Source organism: Gymnogyps californianus, chromosome 1 (genome assembly GCF_018139145.2).
Source record: "Gymnogyps californianus isolate 813 chromosome 1, ASM1813914v2, whole genome shotgun sequence".
NCBI classification, from domain to species: Eukaryota; Metazoa; Chordata; class Aves; order Accipitriformes; family Cathartidae; genus Gymnogyps; species Gymnogyps californianus.
In genome coordinates, this window is record NC_059471.1 from 132,500,189 (window position 1) to 132,519,422 (window position 19,234).

The 19,234-nt window shown below is 50.9% G+C and overlaps 2 protein-coding genes across 2 annotated transcripts; both read left to right on the forward strand.

Annotated features, from left to right (window-relative positions):
• The first annotated feature begins 132 nt into the window (after window positions 1–132).
• On the forward strand, window positions 133–14,854 carry USP5 (ubiquitin specific peptidase 5). The gene is given in 21 exon segments (XM_050892733.1): window positions 133–240; window positions 1,740–1,865; window positions 2,163–2,190; window positions 2,193–2,228; window positions 5,156–5,289; window positions 5,594–5,739; window positions 6,034–6,218; window positions 6,809–6,903; window positions 7,416–7,609; window positions 7,772–7,843; window positions 9,162–9,243; window positions 9,464–9,589; window positions 10,030–10,183; window positions 10,596–10,770; window positions 12,143–12,231; window positions 12,421–12,612; window positions 13,164–13,307; window positions 13,466–13,611; window positions 13,693–13,846; window positions 14,483–14,567; window positions 14,739–14,854. Coding segments are annotated over 21 exon segments (2,565 nt in total). The 3' UTR covers window positions 14,833–14,854.
• An 874-nt stretch (window positions 14,855–15,728) lies between these two features.
• Window positions 15,729–18,746, forward strand: TPI1 (triosephosphate isomerase 1). The gene is made up of 7 exons (XM_050901306.1): window positions 15,729–15,880; window positions 16,723–16,846; window positions 16,932–17,016; window positions 17,147–17,279; window positions 17,532–17,617; window positions 17,818–17,905; window positions 18,170–18,746. Exons 1-7 carry the CDS (start codon window positions 15,769–15,771, stop codon window positions 18,286–18,288), a joined length of 747 nt encoding a protein of 248 aa, XP_050757263.1. The 5' UTR covers window positions 15,729–15,768; the 3' UTR covers window positions 18,289–18,746.
• The last annotated feature ends 488 nt before the right edge of the window (window positions 18,747–19,234 follow it).

The window sequence follows — 19,234 nt, forward strand, 5'->3', positions numbered from 1 at the left end:
GCCGCGGGCCCGGCCCTCAGCCTCGCTGCCGGCGCGCCCGTGCGGCGCGGGATTGGCCAGAGCCCGCCTGACTGTGCTGGGCTCTGATTGGTTAGGGTGGGGCTGTGGGCGGTGCTGCAGTGGGCAGCTGTCATGGCGGAGCTGAGCGAGGCGCTGCTCTCGGTGTTGCCGTCCATCCGGGTGCCCAAGGCCGGCGACCGGGTCCACAAGGACGAGTGCGCCTTTTCCTTTGACACGCCGGTAAGCGCGCCCCGCCGCCGGCCCGCCCGCCTCGCCGGGCTGCCCCCGGCTCCGGCCCGCTCCCAGCCCACCCGCCCGTCGGGGTGCCGCTGGCGCGCGGCGCGACGGGACTTGTGGTTCCCCGGTGGCCGGGGCGGCCCGCGGCCGGGCGGAGCGCGGGGCCCCCGGGGACTACAGCGCCCGGCGTGCCCCGCGACGCGCCCCTCCCGGCTGCGGCGCGCTGGGGGCTGTAGTTCTGGGGCCGGAGCGGGCGTGGGCAGGTCGCTCGCCCCGTTCGGCGGCGGCCCGGCCCGGCCCCGCGCGCCTGGAGAGCGGGTGCTCCCCGACCCCCCCCCCCCCCTCCGCTGCGGGGGCTTGCCGGGAGTTGTAGTCCTGCAGGCGGCGGGGGGCCGGGGCGCGCCCCGGGCCCGGCCCTTGGCGGCGGGGGGCGGGCCGGGGGTCCCGCCCTGCCCGGGACTAAGCTACCCCTCCGGCCTCGCCGCGTGGCGTGGCCCGGCAGGCGGGGGGCGAGTCGTTGCTGTGTCATTAAGATGGCAGTGGTCCCTTCTCCAGCCGTCTCCACCCCGCCGGCATCCCTGCTCCTCCCTCCCTACCCCCGCCTGCCCTAGGCGGACCTGGGGAGGCCCAGGCGGCGGGAGGGCGAGGTCCCTCCTTTGGCCCCCTCCGCGGTCGCCCGTCCGGGCTGTGCCCCAGTCCACCAGAAGGAATGGGCTGCGGCTGGAAGATACGGGTCCTTCGAGGAAGCAGCACACGGCAGCCTGGCCCTCTTTCCCTCCCCGAGCCCCACAGTGATGCTTGTCCATGCACTCCCCACTCTGCCTCTGTCCCAGCTGCTTAATGTTGGGAAGCAGGCTGAGAGCTTCTTAGTGGTTTTCCTCTTTTCCAGCCTCTGCATTTGGGGTCCCTCGCCTCTTCGATTTAAAAAGGGTATCTCTGCTGAATGAGCGTGGCGTTTTCCAGGTGCTTGTGGGATGGAGAGGGCTCATTCAGTATCCATTTCGGAGCTACTAACAAGCTTTTGAATGCAGCAGCAAAAATAAACAGTGGTCTGTTAACCTTCCTCACACTGTAGTTTGGCAGCGTTCCCTATGGCACTGGGAATTACGCGTTCAGACAGGGTGGCACGGTTTTCTTGGTAGTGATTGTACCGTGCTCTGAACGTGTGAACTGTGTGTGCTAAGGACCTTTTGCAAGATAAGCGTCTGAGGAATCTCGCTCAGGCTTTCCTGATTCGGTAGCATCCTGCCATAAAGGAACAGGCAAATAGTTTTTTAAATACATCATCTTGACAGGAGTACCTGTTCTTCTGGGACAGCCAGGCTGGGGCTTGCCATCTTATTTCTGACTAGCTACTAAGTGGCTGGTATGTAGGAATGAGCTGTGGCCATGATTTAATGAATAATGAATAGTGTTCCTAGAGGTAAGTCTGTGCCTATCCTAGCAGTTGGAATGGCATTCTTTACCACCTCCCTTTAGTTTTTATCTCTCCTTCCTTCCAGGAGTCGGATGGCGGCTTGTATATCTGCATGAACACGTTCCTGGGCTTTGGGAAGCAGTATGTGGAAAAGCACTATCAGAAAACAGGCCAGCGGGTCTACCTGCACCTCAAAAGAACACGTAAACCGGTAAAAAATAAAAATACATACAGTCAAACTTGTTCTGAAATTGAGAGCTGGGCTATGTCTCTGTACTCAATCAGATACAGAGTTTTCTCTCCTCAAATATAACTGATGTTTTTCTTGGTGAATTGAGGTACACCAGTTCTTCAGCTCTGCTTATGTTTAATTGTTGTATGGATTGCCCACGCTATTTCTGCCTGGCCTCTTTCTGTTTTCAGAGTAGCCTAATTTCAATCCTTAAGGCTTGCCACAGCTTGCCTGTCCCCCTAACTCTTATTTCCCTATATCTTCTCAACAAAATAGAAGGAAGAAGACACCAACTCCAGTGCTGGGGACCCCCAAGGAAGAAACCAACTCGCTTGGCTATTGGTGAGAAAGCACTTCTGTACCGTATTGTCCTTCTTGTTTTGAACCAGTATTCTGGAGCTGCCTGGCTTTGTGGCACGCCTCTTTTGCCTTTACTCTTCTGGGCTAGTTGAAGCTAGTATCCCCATCCGAATTCAAACTTTGTGTTTTCTAGTGTGTCTTAGGTGGGCAGTTTCTGCAACACAGTTGTTGAGGTGGTAGTTTTGTTCTGTGTCCACAGTTGCATCGTGTTTTCTGTAGATAAATATGTTTTGCATCCTCTCTTAACTCTGTATGCCTGACTGAGCTTGGTGCGGTTATAACCAGCGTGGGACTGTTGCTTTATATGGATGTGTCCAGTGTGGGGCTGAAGTAAGTTTGAGAAAATGTGTAAGTCTGGGAAAAGTAAGTTTGAAGTTTCTGATGGAAAAACTATTTTTTAAACTTCTCAGATATTGAACTAGTGTTATTTGTATAGAAGAAATTACTGGTAAATGCTGTATTAACATTTTGGGCTTGATAGTTCTTTGAAATACAAGGCTGATACTGGAGGAAACATGTGAACATTAAAATTTAAAAAACAAGCCCTTTTTTGGAAGAACGGGGCTGGTGTTCCATTACTCTCTTGCACTGACTGAAAAGGCTGTCATGGCAATCAACGAAGATGCTGCTTATTTGGAGCAGTCTCGGCTAGTAATTTCTGAACCATTATGGAGATCTATAAAGCGCAGGATAGGAACATTTTTTAGCAGTAACAGGTTCTTGACTTGCTAGAAGCTGACCACTAGAGGGAAATCCAGAACCTGGACAGTGCACGTCTTGCTTTTTGCTTACTTTTTCCCCGGCTGTGCCGTTGTGTAGCAGATGCCTGGTGACTCTGCTGCTGCCACAGCGCAAACACCAACACTGAGACTTTTAGCTGCTCCCTATTTTTATGGTGAGGTGAATGGAGTCCCAAAGGTCACTTCTGGCAAAACTGAGACTAGAATCTACATTTCTTCAGATAGCCAGTGTTTTATGTATATGATTATGCTGCTTTCGGAGAGGTGCGACCCAGTCTGCATTATGAGTTATTTCTGCATCCTCGATTCTGCAAAGGTCTTGAGACAAGTGTTGTCACTGGGTCAGCAAATAGCTGCCTGTGATAACAGCTTAGCGGTGTGAATGGAGCAGGAGAGAATAAAAGAAAGTATTAGCCCTGTGAGGCAGTGATCTTAAATCTAGGAGAGATTTTTTTTTTCCCCCGCCTTTTTTAGCTAAACTGTGGTGGTTTAGCTAATCCTGACATGGGAGATTTTTTGAAGTGCTAGGAAGATCCAGAAGAAAAATGTCATTGGCTGCAAAATGTAGTCCTTGATCTCTGTGTACCTCAGCTTCCCTCTCCATGGGAAAAAAAAAAAAACCCTATAGTGCTTGCCTCCCATGCCTGCATGTTGGTTGGATGACTTTTGGAGTTTGTGGTGCTTAGATACAACCATGGAGAGGGAGGCAGTGTACCTCGTGGCAAGCTGTTGGCTATATCTGGGGGAACAAGGGCTAGGAGACAGTCTGCTGGCTGAAGACCCTCTTCCTCATCTGGAGCCTCAGAAGGTTCACATAACCACCCGAGGGGACCTCACCAGTCTGTTTGAGTTTGTTTAGAGTTCAGGAATTATGTGATACCCTGAGGGATTGTGTATTGCTTTACTCTGTGAAGTGATGACAGGAGATCTCTCTGGGATGTGCTGAAGAGGCACAGAAGAGGATTATCTGCGTATGTTGTTGCGTGATGCTGGTGACTGTTTTCAGGTATTTCTAAAATCACTGAGGCTTGCAGCATCTGCATTCATACATGGCACTTTGTGCATAGTGTGAAAAATGTAGGTATTTGAGGGGAGAGTTGCAGGAGTTGTTGTGGGAACCGGATATTTTTGTCAATGTTTTAAGTAAAAGCGGTAATGGTTATCAGAAATGTGTCACACACAGGATTCTTGAGGCTGAGGCATTAAATAGCAAAAACTCGTATTCCCTTCAGAGATTTGTTGCAGCGACAGATCTTCAGAGATCTGTTGCAGAGATCTGTTGCAGTCACAGCATGCCATTTTTAAAGAAATGAAGGAAATTCAGTTAAAAAAAAACATAGGGGGTTAAGGCTGCTAGTAAGCAATGTGTGTTCTGCCTGTTTCCTTCTGGGATATAAGGTGTCAACACTTGGAGAACAGGAAAGGCCAAGGTTTTTTCCTGAGTACCTACATAAAACAGAAACTGTTCCCTCCACTGCAAATATTACTTTTTGGTGAGCGTCCAGCATGACTCTTGACAACTGGCAAATAACCTGTTATGTATGGAACTCCCATTTCTGTTGCAACCTCTGGAAAGCATGGCTAGGTGGGCATGAGAAACTACTAGCACTATACCTTTCCTAAAGACTTTTTCTGTAATTATGGATGTTCTGGTTCCAGAGGAACTCCTGGTTCTCCTTGCCTAAGTTCAGGACTCTGAACCGTCCTTCCTGGAAGAGGCAAGAAGCAGAGCCAGGATCCTTAAAGATTCTGGTAGACTAGACCTTTGCACTGGGTTACAATATGATCTCTTCATGCACATCTCCATTCATCATCTTGGATATATGTGAAGGATGAACAGCAGTGCTTCATCGTGGCTCTGTTCTGGCCAATGTCTCTCTAGACCAGGTCTTCTTTTTTCTGGTTGTAGTCAGGGTCTGGAGATTCCTTCTAAGCATCTGTAAAAAGAGCTGGGAAAAACAAACCTATTGTCATTAGGCTTTTATTTGCTCCTGTGAAGTCCACACCGCCAGCAGAAACTTTAGGATCTAGAAATGGAAGAAAGATTGTGGGTCATTGATCTAGAGCTTTGCCTTAGTCATGGTGCCTTATTTCATGTAACCTATGGGCAAGGAAGCTTTGCAAGCTATTTGGTTTTACCTGTTACCACAATGTTTTTCCTTCCTGTAGGTGTAGAAGGTGGATTTGACATCACAGAGGAAAAGTTTGAATATGACGAAGATGTAAAAATAGTAATTTTCCCAGAGCATTTGGATATTCCTCGTGATGGGCTGGAGGGACTACCAGACATGGTCAGAGACAGGGTATGTTTGCATGGAGAGCTGTGTTTTCTGTTGGTGGGGAGGAAATGCCCCATTACAGAGAAGGAGCCGCTGTCCTGTAAAAGGGATCCTGCAGAGCTGCTGTGAAGTCTCAGCTTGCAGTAAGCAGGATTGTTCTGCACTTATACAGTGCTTTATATTACAGAGTCCTGGCTCGTGACTGAGGCTCCTGAATGCTGCCCTAACACAACTGACTTGCTGATCTGAGCCTAAATGTGCAGTGTTGTGGCACTAGAAGCTTCTTTCCTTGTGCCCTTCATTTTTTTTCCTCCTGTCCTAATTCCAGATTGCCAGCGCGGTTGAGGCCATCCTGACAGCAGATTCAGCATCACGGAAGCAGGAGGTGCAGGCTTGGGATGGGGAGGTTCGACGTGTTTCCAAACACGCTTTCTCCCTGCACCAACTTCAGAATGATGTCCGCATCCCACCGTGGTGAGCATAGTACTGAAACTAGCTGTATCGCTCTGTATCCCAGACCCACCCCCATCACCTTCTTCTCCTGTCCTGGACTGCAGCAGCAGATGAGACTTTTTTTGTGAGTCTCTGAGTGTGCCTTGTCATAGTAAATTCAGGGGAAATGGCAAACTAAGGGATTTCAGGATGCTCAGTGTTCTGAAGTAAAAGAGGAATGAGATTGCTTATACTATGGTAGTAATGGAGAGGGCTTGGGAAGTAAAACCCAAAGGTTTTCACCCTAACCGCTTTTTCTCTGTTTCTTGTCAATAGTGGCTGGAAGTGCAGCAAGTGTGACATGAGGGAGAACCTGTGGCTGAACATGACCGATGGAGCCATCCTCTGTGGTCGGCGCTATTTTGATGGCAGCGGTGGCAACAATCATGCTGTTGAGCATTACCGGGAAACTGGCTACCCACTGGCTGTGAAACTGGGAACAATTACTCCTGATGGGGCTGGTGAGAAGGGGGATCCTCTGAGGGTTATAGATGTGAGGCACCACTCAGGCTGACTGTGGTCTCTGACAAGGGAAGTCAGGGAGGATTTCCAGGCTGTTGTTGCCCACCTTATGACCTGGAACATTCAGTATCATCCTATTGTGAACTTTCCCACTCTGACCTGCTTATTGTGGCAGGTAAAGAACCAGCTGATAAAACCTTGCCTTCGTCCTCCCCTCTCTTGTAATTTGAAGGGGTTTAGAATAGTTATCCAGGTTGCTGCCTTGTTTTCTGTGGTGGGACGTTTATCAAATAATTTTGTGTCCAAAGCCTGAGCAGAGAGTATATGGCACAGTAACCCGCTTTCCTCACTCCAGACATACGTGTACCTCTGTACCTTGATCAATGACAAAGTTGTTTGTCTTGTCACATGTTTTGGAGGAACCTCAGTATTCTGTCTGTTTTGCTACTCTCCTGAGAAGGGAGAGAAACTCCAGCTGCTCAGTTTGTCAAAGCTCCTAGTTCTGAGCATTCTGTTCTCTTCATCCAGCAGCGAATGTTAGATCACAGGCCATGATAAGTCTCTCCTTTTCCTCTGTGTTCCTGCATAGACGTCTACTCCTATGACGAGGATGATATGGTGTTGGATCCCAACCTGGCAGAACACCTTGCTCACTTTGGGATTGACATGCTCAAGATGCAGAAGGTGAGGGGAGGTTCTTCTGTAGGTCCAGAGGGGGAGAGAAGGAATTCTGACGTTTCTTAGCTGGATCCCAGCTTTCCATGGCTGTGCAGAACCATTGCTGGTCAAGAAACCCAGTTTTTTATCAGGCAGAGTTGCCTCATCTGCCTTTCTTCTTCCATTGCCTTTTTTGTCTTTCCTCCCTGTCCCTCAGGTTTCGTTGGGGCTCTGTGCCAGTACTGTAGGCAGGGAGGTACGCAGGCTCCGAGCTTCGCTTCCTAGATTCAGTGTTAGTGTGTGATTTCCATGCCACTTTAGAGGGGGTGGTTGAGATTTCTCTCATGTTTCTTATCATTCCTCCTCGTGTCCCAGGTATTCAGATATTTGAAAACAACTGTTGTATTTTCCTTCGTTTCTCATTTAGTAAAACGGAATGGATTTGACCCCTTATGTTTCTCTACAGCATTGCCCTTTTCACACCTCTGATGTTCCCTTGAGTCTTCTTTGAGGGTTTTTCCTGGTCTTTCCCTCCACAGACAGACAAGACAATGACAGAACTGGAAATAGACATGAACCAGCGCATTGGGGAGTGGGAGCTTATCCAGGAGTCTGGCGTGCAGCTCAAGCCCCTCTACGGGCCTGGGTACACTGGTATCCGTAACCTGGGCAACAGTTGCTACCTCAATTCTGTGATGCAGGTGCTGTTCAGTATCCCAGACTTCCAGAGAAAGTAAGTGAGCTTAATCATTCCTTTCCATTAGCCTAGGATCCCCTGGGATCAGTACAAAGGTCTCTTAGAGCTGGAAGCTTCTGTTACAGTAATCTGGCTCAGAACCGTGTTTTTACTAGATGAACCCGTATGTCCCTTAGATTGCTCCGTTTTGCTTTGCAGGTATGTGGACAAGCTGGAGAAGATATTCCAAAGTGCACCTTCGGACCCCACACAGGACTTCAGCACACAAGTGTACGTAGAGTTTTGGTGAGAGAAGGAAGGCTGAGGCTGCCTGGGTGCGTCCCCTCTGCGCTGCTACAGTGTGCTTTGCTGCAGGTTTCTCCCTTAAGCCTCGCCTCTCTGTTTCTGTGTCCATCACCAGAGACACTGATCCTCAGTGATCAATAAGGATCTAAGCCAAGAAAGTTCAGCTGAATGCCCTAGATGGAGAGGACAGAGTGCAGCTCACTGTTCATGAGAGGCTCTTAAATGTATTATGTGGGGAACGCACTACCACCTGTTACCACGGGGGGATTTCTGGTAGGCATATTCTATCTGCGTAACAGCAAAAAGGTGCTTGGTCTTTGCAGCGGAGGGAGATGGCTAAGAGCAGAGAAATGCATAGATTTAGGCAACTTTATTCTCAGTGGATAATTTAAAGAGGCTGAAAGAGGCTTCCCGCAAGAGGTATTGTGCAAGCAATAGCAGGAGAATATGCAGAAGAAGGAACACAAGATTTGGGAGGGTGTTGCATTTTAAATACATGAATTCTCTGCTACATCTGCTCTAAAACAGGAAAGCAGTATATGGAGGTTTGGAGTGGAGGAATGGAAGGTGGCATTTGTGGAAGGGAGTTCAGCGGTAAGGGAGGATGCTACATTTGGACAGCCTGGAGCGAGGTGTTCACTGAGGAGGGGATTAAGTTGAGACAGCCAGAAAGATTTTTGCCTGGGCAAAGGAAGGAATTGGTAGGGTTTGGTTCCAGACAAATGGCAACAGTGATGGGGAGGGACTGGAGTGAAGTGGAACAGTAGAAGAGTCTGAGCACAGGAGGAAATCGCTGAGCGTTACTGTTGTCCATTAAGTGCCTCATGCAGTCATCCTTGATCTCTCCCATGGGAAAATGTGATCAGTCTGCTCACAGCAATGCTATTTCTGGCTCAGACAATTTCACTCTGCCCTGTTGTCTCCTGCAGAGTCAGATACACTGCTACTTTACCCATGTCAGGCTGCAGCTTAGTTTGGCTGTTATACAGCTGCTGTATGGCTAGGCACCAGCTGCCCTTCTGCGGGGGAAAGGAAGCTGTTCCTATATGTTCTACCCAATGTGCAAGCAATGGTTGAGATTGGTGGCCAGAAGTCCTAGTAACTTTCAAGTCAATGATGTCTCATGGGACCAGAGAGCAGACCAAGATAAGATGATCTTGGCTGGTGCAGCAGAGAAAGCTGATCTCTGTGAGATTGACAGTCCATGGCAGTGTTAAAGCTGGATGGGCTGATGTGGCTTCTGGGAGTATGTGGGATTGAAGAAACCATTTTGATGCTAACAGTGACTTCTTCATCATTCCAGAGCCAAACTGGGCCATGGACTGCTTTCTGGGGAGTATTCAAAGCCAGCTTCTGCAGATGGGGAACAGCAGCCCGATCAGAAGGTGAGACTTGGATACAGCATCCTCATGATATGTGTGATGCATGAGGTATTGTGTGTGTTACATGAGAAAGGACGGAGAACCCGTTCTGAAGACATGTCCTGGGGCTCGTTCGAGAGCCCTGTCACCTGAAGAAAAGCATGGCTAAGAGTAGAGTGCTACATGCCAGGACACATGCTTGGTAAATTATGACCACCTTCCTCTTCCACCTTGTTATTTGCAGGGTATGCAAAATGGCATTGCTCCACGCATGTTTAAGTCCCTCATTGGAAAGGGGCACCCAGAATTTTCCACTAACCGACAGCAAGATGCCCAGGAATTCTTTCTGCACTTCATCAACATGGTGGAGGTAATGGTTGAGTCTATCTGTCAAATGATGGAAAAGCCCAGCTTTGTTTTCTCCCCACAGCAGGGGGTGAGGGGTGGAAGTAAGAAGCTGGCAATCAGAGCAGAGAAAGGGAGAGAACACAGGGAAATGGGCCAGCTAGCATCTGTGGGAGCAGAGAAGGAGAGGTGCTTGGCCATGTTTTCAGGGCTGATTTCTTGGAGGAATCTCTCTTGGGAATGGCACAACTGGAGATGTGAATTGTCTTCCTTAGGAGCAGGGAATGGCATGGGTTCTTGGGGTAGAGAAGTTGGCTCTAGTTTACTCTTTGCTGTCTTTTCCAGTGGACTGGGTACAGAAGTGAATAGTCTTTAGCCGTGTCCTGTGTGGAACTGCTGCTACTGCAGATATTTATTTCTGCCATTCTGATGTTGCATCTATCCTTCTAATCTCTCCTTCTTCAGAGGAACTGCCGCAGCTCGGAGAACCCTAATGAGGTCTTCCGTTTTCTGGTGGAGGAGAAGCTGAAGTGCCTGGCCACAGAAAAGGTGAAATATACCCAGCGTGTGGACTATATTATGCAGCTGCCTGTGCCCATGGATGCTGCACTCAACAAAGGTCAGTAATGTGCTAAGGCCAGAACAGTAGCAAATATTATGTTTGGATATTGTACTTTTATTACAGAACTCCTTAAATGAGAAAGGGACTTCCTCAAGGACTGGCTTTGCCACTTCTGAAGCCAGATCGATCCTTCACCTGCTTTTGTGGGATCGGGCTGATTTCTTCAGAGGTGGTGTGACACGGTGATGTCCCTCTAGAACCTTTCCCTCCGACACCACAAGCTGGGCTGTGATTCAACAGCAAAACAGAACTGCAGTAGCAGAACAGTGCTCTGGAAGACACTGTCTACTTTGTGCTCCGTTCTTGATGACGTGTATCTATAGGCCTATTCTGCCTCTGGGTGTAGCTTACACCAGTTGCTTTGTAGGTACCTAGAGGTGGTCCTTGACTCCTCTGCTTTATTCTCTAGATGAACTACTGGAATATGAGGAGAAGAAGCGGCAGGCAGAGGAGGAGAAGCAGCCACTGCCTGAGCTGGTGCGAGCCAAGGTGCCTTTCAGCTCCTGCCTAGAGGCCTATGGAGCTCCAGAGCAGGTGGATGATTTCTGGAGCACAGCCTTGCAGGCCAAGTCTGTGGCTCTCAAGTGAGTGTGTGTGAGTTACCAGCTAGGCTATGATGAACTGGCTGCATCTTCGGGGACTTCTTCTAGTTGCTTGGGGAAGAAGCGTTACCAAAGCTTTGTAGTCCTCCACACCCTGGGCCCATGGAACATCGAAGCAGAGGGGGAACCAGTCTGCCAGTGCTGAAGTGATTGCCCCCAAGGGATTACAGTGGGCAGAACAGCAGTGCTAGTGAAATCCTTACCATCAGATTTCAACTACTGAGGGGCTATGAAAATACAGTGATATTCCAGAAAACTAGCAGCTTTTATTCTAAATTCAAAATTTAGCTTTAAAATCAGTACTGACAATATGGCAACACTGGTCTTGCATGGTCTCTAAAATTTCTTTAAAGGAAGTTTTTAGCTATTAAAGTTTGAGCAAAACACTGAGTGTAACAGACGTGTGAGTTATTTTAAAGAATGCTAACTTAAATGCTAATAGCAAGGTTTTAAAAACAGCTTTAATGTGTCTCACTCATGTTGCAGCTCATGCAACAGTGCAAAGGTGTAGTGAGAGGATTACAAACTTAAGCAGCCTCCTGCTGTGATGCCACTGACTGTTCTTCTGCAATGAGAGAGTAGTCCTCAAAGAATTGGAAGTGTTTTTCTAACAAATGTTCTGTTATTAAGCAATAGCTACTATAAACGAACAGTCAGTAATGCAATCACATTGAAAATTAACTTACTGTTTTGCTTTTAAATAGTGAGTTGTCTTCAAACACTTCGTAAGAATTAGCATTGAATACATACCGTTGCTTAAATTAATTTTACGGCATGTTACAATTATCCCCCAATAGTAAGTATCTGTCTCTTTTATTAGTGCTTCTCCCTTCACAAACATTCCCCTCTGTTCATAGATTCCAGGCACCCTCTCCCTCGAACTGTCTAACTAAATAATGTTCAATCAAATTCAGTTAGCTTAAAATTCACTGCTTCTGCTTCGTATCCGAAGAAGTGCTCTTGTGCTTAAAAGCTTGTCAGTTCCTGCAGCTGTATCTGTTGGTCTAATAAAAGATGTTATTTCCTCTACATTCCTTAAGGGTTAGACTTTTAATTAAATACTAAAATCTGAGGAGGCTTGTAAAATACAGGATTGGAAGGTAGAGAACATGTACTATTTTTCCTCATCCCCCAAGATTTTGTAAATGTTGCATTCCGTCTCATCTTGTCAGAGCATCTGCTTCAGAAATGGTTCTGTGTTTGAGGAGCTTTAAGCTCAGCATAGGAGAGCTGCACAGATATGTGTATCCCCCCTTAGGATATGCCTCCACCCTAATCACTGATTTCTTGAATTAACTAGGTGCCCTCAATCCTTGCTGCCAAAGTATTTAAAAATATTATTTATCTCTTTCAGAACAACACGGTTTGCCTCTTTCCCGGATTATCTGGTGATCCAGATCAAGAAATTCACTTTTGGTCTGGACTGGGTGCCCAAAAAGCTTGGTAAGAAGGATGAGAAGTACAGAGCAGATAGGTATTGGGAGTCGTATATGGGTACTGTGGTCATTACTGCAAAGAGGAAAGTAACTACCCCAAAAGGAGCTGCAGACTGTAGCGTATTGCATCCCCAGGGACTTACGAGTCCTTTGTTTTTGCCCCTGTGGGGAGGCTGAGCAAGACTGTATCTTGCAGATGTCTCCATTGAAATGCCAGAGGAGCTGGATATCTCTGCACTGCAGGGAACAGGGCTGCAAGATGGAGAAGAAGAAATGCCAGACATCGCACCCCCACTGGTGACACCAGATGAGCCCAAAGGTAGCCTGGGGTTCTATGGCAACGAGGACGACGACTCCTTCTGCTCCCCTCACTTCTCCTCTCCGACATGTTAGTGATTCTCCTCCTCTCTTCCTGATGCCTGACTCATTTCCTTGCTCTCCTTGTCTTGTCTCCCATGCTAGCGGTTTCCACCTGCTCAGACTTTCCCCTGTCCCTCTGTCAGCGAATGCCAGCTGCCTCCCTTGCATGCCTGTTATGCAAGGGTGTTATGCAAGGGAGTTTGTTGATTCCTGTTCTGTTGAAGATGGGGAGGTGGCATGTCTAGTGCATTTAGAGGGGGCAGAGCTGGGGTTTATACAAGATTTAACTGGTAGAGGTATTTTATTTTCACAAAACGCATTGGGAGGTAGGGTTTGGAGGGTAGGGAAGAGCCAGTGCTCCTGAGTTCCTGAGTTGAATCCTTTTGTTCCCTGGGGTGCCTGTGTGTGAGACTGCGCTTCTGAAGAAGAAAGGTAGCAAAGGATGAGAAGAGCAGAGAGGCAGAACTTGAGTGAAACGAAGCCAGGAAATGGTGGCTTGGGGGGCTGTGTGACACTGCACAAAACAGAGCAGGCAGGGCTGGGTGGGAGTGGGTGGCTCTAATCTCTGTCTTCCCACAGCACCCATGTTGGATGAGTCGGTGATTATCCAGCTAGTGGAGATGGGCTTTCCCATGGATGCCTGCCGCAAAGCCGTGTATTACACAGGGAACAGTGGGGTTGAGGCTGCCATGAACTGGGTCATGTCACATATGGATGATCCAGGTATGAGGCCACAGGGCCGTGGTGGAGCTTATTGCATCTGGGCCATTGTACTTCCTGTCCCACTACCGCAGTGGAAAACTGAAGTAGTTGGGACCTCAGACTGTATCCCTTTCGGAGAGATCTAACTGCTCTGAGCTGTATTCTCTTTTCTGCTGCAGACTTTGCTAACCCACTAGTTCTCCCTGGATCCAGTGGACCAGGGTCAACTATTGCCTGCCCAGACCCTCCTTCAGAAGACAGTGTGGCCACCATTGTCTCCATGGGCTTCTCCCGGGACCAGGCTATGAAAGCGCTTAGAGCCACGGTGAGAGGCATGGGTGATGTCAGAGTGAAAGGATATTCTCAGGAACAGGCTTTCCCAAGTTCACAGTCTTCTTCCTTCCAGAACAACAGCCTGGAGCGTGCTGTGGATTGGATCTTTAGTCACATTGATGACCTTGATGCAGAAGCTGCTATGGATATCTCAGAGGGGCGCTCAGCAGCTGAGTCCATCTCTGAATCTGTCCCTGTGGGTCCTAAAGTGCGCGATGGGCCTGGAAGTGAGTTCCAAGCAGTAGGAATGTGGATTTTGGGGTGCAAACTCAACATGGCTTTGTCCTCCCTAATCCATGCAGTACCACGGGTTTTAGCAGCAGCTGCCACAGAGCTGGTCTGGTTGTTGAGGTGGAAGCAGGGAGGAAAAGGAGAGGGATGGCAAACTAGGGTCTAGACCCTTCAGGGTGGGGATTACCTGGAAGCCAGTAAGAGAGAGGCAGAGGAAACATCATCAAGTGAAAGACGGGAAGGGCTGTGCTGCTTTTTCCCAGTCCTCCCAGGAGGCTTTTTTGTTCTTCAGGCTCCCATTGAAAAACCAGGTTCCAGTCTCTGTGCAGAATCGGTGCCAATGCTGCTAGGCTGCTAGGTGCCATAGGGAGGGGGAATCTCTGCCGTTACCCACCCGGCACCCATGGGACAAATAAACAGTTGGAAGAGAGAAGGCTGAGTGGCAGTTACCATCTCCTGTTTCCCTGCACGTTTGGCCCTCAGACCAAATCGTCACAGTCACGCTTGACGGAGACCCACTTCTAAATTATTACCTTCAGGGATCCTTTTCTAGAGAGGGCCTTGCAGAGGATGTTTTGGGGTAAGATGCCTTTCTTTCTCTGATCACTGCTCTCTTCCCTCCTCCTCTCAAGAATATCAGCTGTTTGCCTTCATCAGCCACATGGGCACTTCAACTATGTGTGGACACTACGTTTGTCACATCAAGAAAGATGGCAGGTAAGAGGGATTTTCACAGCGTAAGGGGACTCTGAGGTACAGCTTTAAATTACCATCCTCCCCTGTTTCTTCAGAGGTCTTGCGGGGTCGGGCATGAGAGCAGATGAGGGGAATCAAGTCGTGTCTTAGCCACAGAATGGTGTCCCTGAGCTCCCCTTCTGCCTGTTGCAGGTGGGTGATCTACAACGACCAGAAAGTCTGTGCTTCTGAGAAGCCCCCCAAGGACCTGGGCTACATCTACTTCTATCAGCGGATTCCCAGCTAGAACATCCTCTTGCTGTGTGTGGTGGGGGGAGAGTGGGCTGAAGGCGGGGGGGGGGAAAGGGGTGGGGGCAGTGAGGATGCGAGCAGGGTCCTTCTCTCCCCTGCTCCTCTTTCCCCACTCATCCCTTCGTGGCCTCTCCACGGAGACACACGGGGAGACAAGAGTTCCCTGGCTAATAGACTGGGGGAGGGGGCTGGAGCCCCCGTGGACATGAGTGAAGGGGGTCCGGGGAGGGTGGGAATCTCTCTCTCTATAGGAAATGTCGTCACTGTCCCCACCCCCGTGTGACACGCAGCCCTAGTGCTTTGCTGCTTGGTGGGATGATGCCGCCTCCTTGCTGTCCGTAAGGGGAGGAGGGGACTCGTGTGTATGTGTGGCTTGTGTATGGGGGGGGTTCCTCCTGCCTGCCCTGCCGGGGAGGGCACGGGGCGGGCAGCAAGGCGGGCCACGAGCAGCGCCCCCCGCCCCCCCCCCCCCCCCCCCCCGTTGCGTGCCCTTTACATGCCAAAATACACGAGGGACAAAATAAAAGTCGAAATACCCCCTGGTTTCTGTCTGCCCTCTGCATTGCTGGGGGCCCTCCGGGAGCTGAAACACGAGTGGTGGTGGGGTGTGAGCGCTGATGGTGCGGCAGAGGCCCCCCTCTCCGCCCCGGGCTCCCTGTGCTCTCGCCCCCACAGCCACCCCTCTCGCCGCCCACACCGAGGAGCCGCGGGGCAGAGCGTGCTCGGAGCGCCGGGAGCCGGGGCCGGGCCCCGGCGGGGGCCGCGGAGACCGGCGCGGGGCGCTGCGGCGGCGGCGGCGGGGAGGGGCGGGGCTATCTGAGGGGGCGGGGCTTCGGGCGCTGCCGGGCGATAAAAGCGGGCGCCGGGACCCGCACGTCGCCGCCGCTGACCTTCGCCTCTCCTCTGGTACCGGCTCCTGCCCGCTCCCGCCATGGCGCCCAGGAAGTTCTTCGTGGGGGGCAACTGGAAGATGAACGGCGACAAGAAGAGCCTGGGCGAGCTCATCCACACGCTGAACGGCGCCAAGCTCTCCGCCGACACCGGTGAGGGCGCGGCCGCACGTAGCGCACGTCCCGCGCGGCGCCTCACGGCCCGGCGGCGGCCCGGCCTGGCGGGGCTGGGGCCCGGGCCCGGGAGCGGCAAATGTCAGAGGGCGGCGGGCGCCTAAATATAACCTGGCGACGGGGCTAAATATACCCGCGAAACCGGATCTGGGGCCGCGGGCCCGGCGGACACGTGCGGCAGTCCCCCGGGTCGCCTCCGGCTGCACCCCCGGGCGGCGGGGCCCCGGGAGGAGGCCTCCCCCCGCAGGCCCCAGCGGGAGTGGGTGGCCCGGTGTCGCCGCTGCCGAGCCCCGCAGGCCGCCCGTCTCCCTGGGCCCCGTGCCTCTCCCTCGGCCTTGCGCCGGGACCGGGGAGTGCGGAGTTCCGTGTTTCAGCCGAGCTGCGCTGCCAGGGCAGGCTGCGAGACCGTGCCCCTGCCTCACCGCCGTACCCGGTTACGACCCCAGGCGTAACCCGATGCTGCCCTCTCCCCCCGGTTCAGCCAGGCCCGGGCAGCAGGGCAGGATTCTCGCCCGGTTTCTCAGCTGGGACTCTTCCAAGGGACCCGTGTGAATGTGCCGAGTGGCCTGGCCGTCGGCCTGGTATCACCTGTCTGCCCACTGGAAAGGGCTTCCTCCCTGCTGTGGAGTCATCAGATAGCAGGGATATTTCTGCTGCAGAGGGTCCCCCAAATGTCAGCGAGGGCAGGCAAGCTGAGCCTTCCCAGGAGTGGGGGAGGGGAGAGAGGGATGATCTCTTGGGGCTGAGATTTGGGGTTGGTGGCTGGGTACAGTTTCTGCCCTTCGCCTGTCTCAAGGGTAACCACCTTCTGTGCCTTCCAGAGGTGGTTTGTGGAGCGCCCTCCATCTACCTTGACTTTGCCCGTCAGAAGCTTGATGCAAAGATTGGAGTTGCAGCACAGAACTGTTACAAGGTACCAAAGGGTGCTTTCACAGGAGAGATCAGGTGAGCCCACAGAGAAGAGTAAAGCCAGAGTGCCTCTGGGACATTAATTTCCTCCAGAGGTGTGAGTCATCTCCTTTCTCCCCAGCCCAGCAATGATCAAAGATATTGGAGCCGCATGGGTGATCCTGGGCCACTCGGAGCGGAGGCATGTTTTTGGAGAGTCTGATGAGGTGAGTGACCCTGGAATGGTGAGATGGTCCAGCTCAGATGTGCCTGCAAAGGCTGGAGGGGTGAGCAGTTAAAATATGATATGGGAGTAGGTCTGACTTAGCGGTTGCCTTGTTTCTTTTCCATCCCCAGTTGATTGGGCAGAAGGTGGCTCATGCTCTAGCTGAGGGCCTTGGAGTCATTGCCTGCATTGGGGAGAAGCTGGATGAGAGAGAAGCTGGCATAACGGAGAAGGTGGTTTTTGAACAGACCAAGGCCATTGCCGGTAAGGGAAGAAAACTGGTGCTTTTTTCTGCTTTGGACATTTGGGAAATGGTCATCCTGGCCTTAACTGGAAGGCCATAATGGCTATCCTGGCCTTCATTGTAAGGCTTGCAGACATGTTGCTGCAAATGTTCACACACAATATTAATGTGATCATGTTAATAAAAGGCCTGCATGCTCCAGAAAGTTTTCCACCTCTGCGCTTCCCAGTGTGGGGTACTGTGCTTACCTATACTTTCTCCCTCCTTCTCAGATAACGTGAAGGACTGGAGTAAAGTGGTTCTTGCCTATGAGCCAGTTTGGGCTATTGGAACTGGTAAAACTGCAACTCCCCAACAGGTATGAGCGGGGGAAAGGTGGCTGACTAAATGGCCAACTGACCCTTCCCACTCAAGAGATCTTCTTGAAGATTCTCTGTAAAGAATAAAGATTTAGAGATTCTCTGAAGATCCTCTAAAAGACATTTTCTCTTCTCCTTGGAAGGGAATTGTATGCAGAATGCCTCAGCCCTCAGTGGGAGTCTTTCTGTTCCATTGCAGGCTCAGGAAGTTCATGAGAAGCTGAGGGGGTGGCTGAAAAGCCATGTGTCTGATGCTGTTGCTCAGTCAACTAGGATCATCTACGGAGGTAAATGAGTCTGAAGCCCCTTTCCAGTGCAGGAAGCACTTAGTTTCTCTGCTTGTTGCTGCAGTTGTACAGCATGCTCTGCTGGCGAGGAAACTCGAGATTGTCAGAGCATGAAGAACCATGTACGAGCTTGTTTGGGTAAATGGGAGACAGTCTTACTGTCTGCATAGTAAGAGATGGCTAGTACCTTGCAGGTCTTACCTTTGCCCTGGCCCCATTTTTTAGAGCTGGCCATCTGACCTTAAAATACTGCTCCCTCCTTAGGTTCGGTCACTGGCAGCAACTGTAAGGAGCTGGCCTCTCAGCACGATGTGGATGGCTTTCTTGTTGGTGGAGCTTCTCTCAAGCCAGAGTTTGTGGATATTATCAATGCCAAACACTGAAGCAGCCTGTGAGGAGCAGTCCCTTGTGGTTAAGAGCAAGAAACGGAAGCAAGAAGGGACCTTTCATTGCACACCTCTCAGTACAGAGGCATCCTCTGAGGCTTTCCCCCTCTACGGTCATTGTTCTAGCTGTGCTGCTAACCCCCACCACCATGTTGGAGTTCTGTTAGTGGGAGCCTGTCTCAGCAGAGTCTTGACAGCCTCCTCTCTGAATTGGCAAAATCCTTGGTTGCCTATTGACCTGTAAGAGCCCACAGTCAACCTGGCCAGTGCCTCCCCCTTTCTCTGCGGCACTGCAGGGAGAGGGGGCCACTGGTGCTGGGGGAAGGAAAAAGGAACTACAGTCTCCTGCATCCTTCAGCTCCATCAGCAAGGAGCCTGTCAGCTTAGACCCTTGTGAGATGTCTTACCTCACCTGTGTCCTGTACTGAACAATAAATGAAAAAAAGAAAAAGCAAAGGTGTGTCCTGGCTCTTATTCAGAAGCAGCTGGGGACAAGCAGTGTACAGAATTTACTAATTCTGGAGGTAGCTGGTTGCAGAGAGGGTAGTGTGGTTTTTGTCGGCTTTTTTTTTTGAGGGCCCTCCATTGCCCTGGTAGGCACTGCACAGGTTCAACAACCTGCATTTTGCTGTCATAGGCTTTACCTGCAGCATGCCCTGGGCATCTTGCTTCTCTCCTGTTACAGCTCCTCTTTGGGCCCGTGGTGATTTGTGAATGTCTCTATTCCAGTAGCTGCTGGAGCACTTGGCTGTCCCACTAGTGAGCTGATCTTTCCAGGCAGGCTTGGTAATGCGCTCATCCCTACCCCTTGCCTGTGAGGACTGGTAATTGAGCAGAGCAACTCCCTCTTTATGCAGGGAAGGTTTTTAAGGCCATGTGCTGAGGCTGTGCTTGCTGCCTGCTTTCAGCTGTGTGCTGATGGGTGAGAAAGCAAGACTAGATG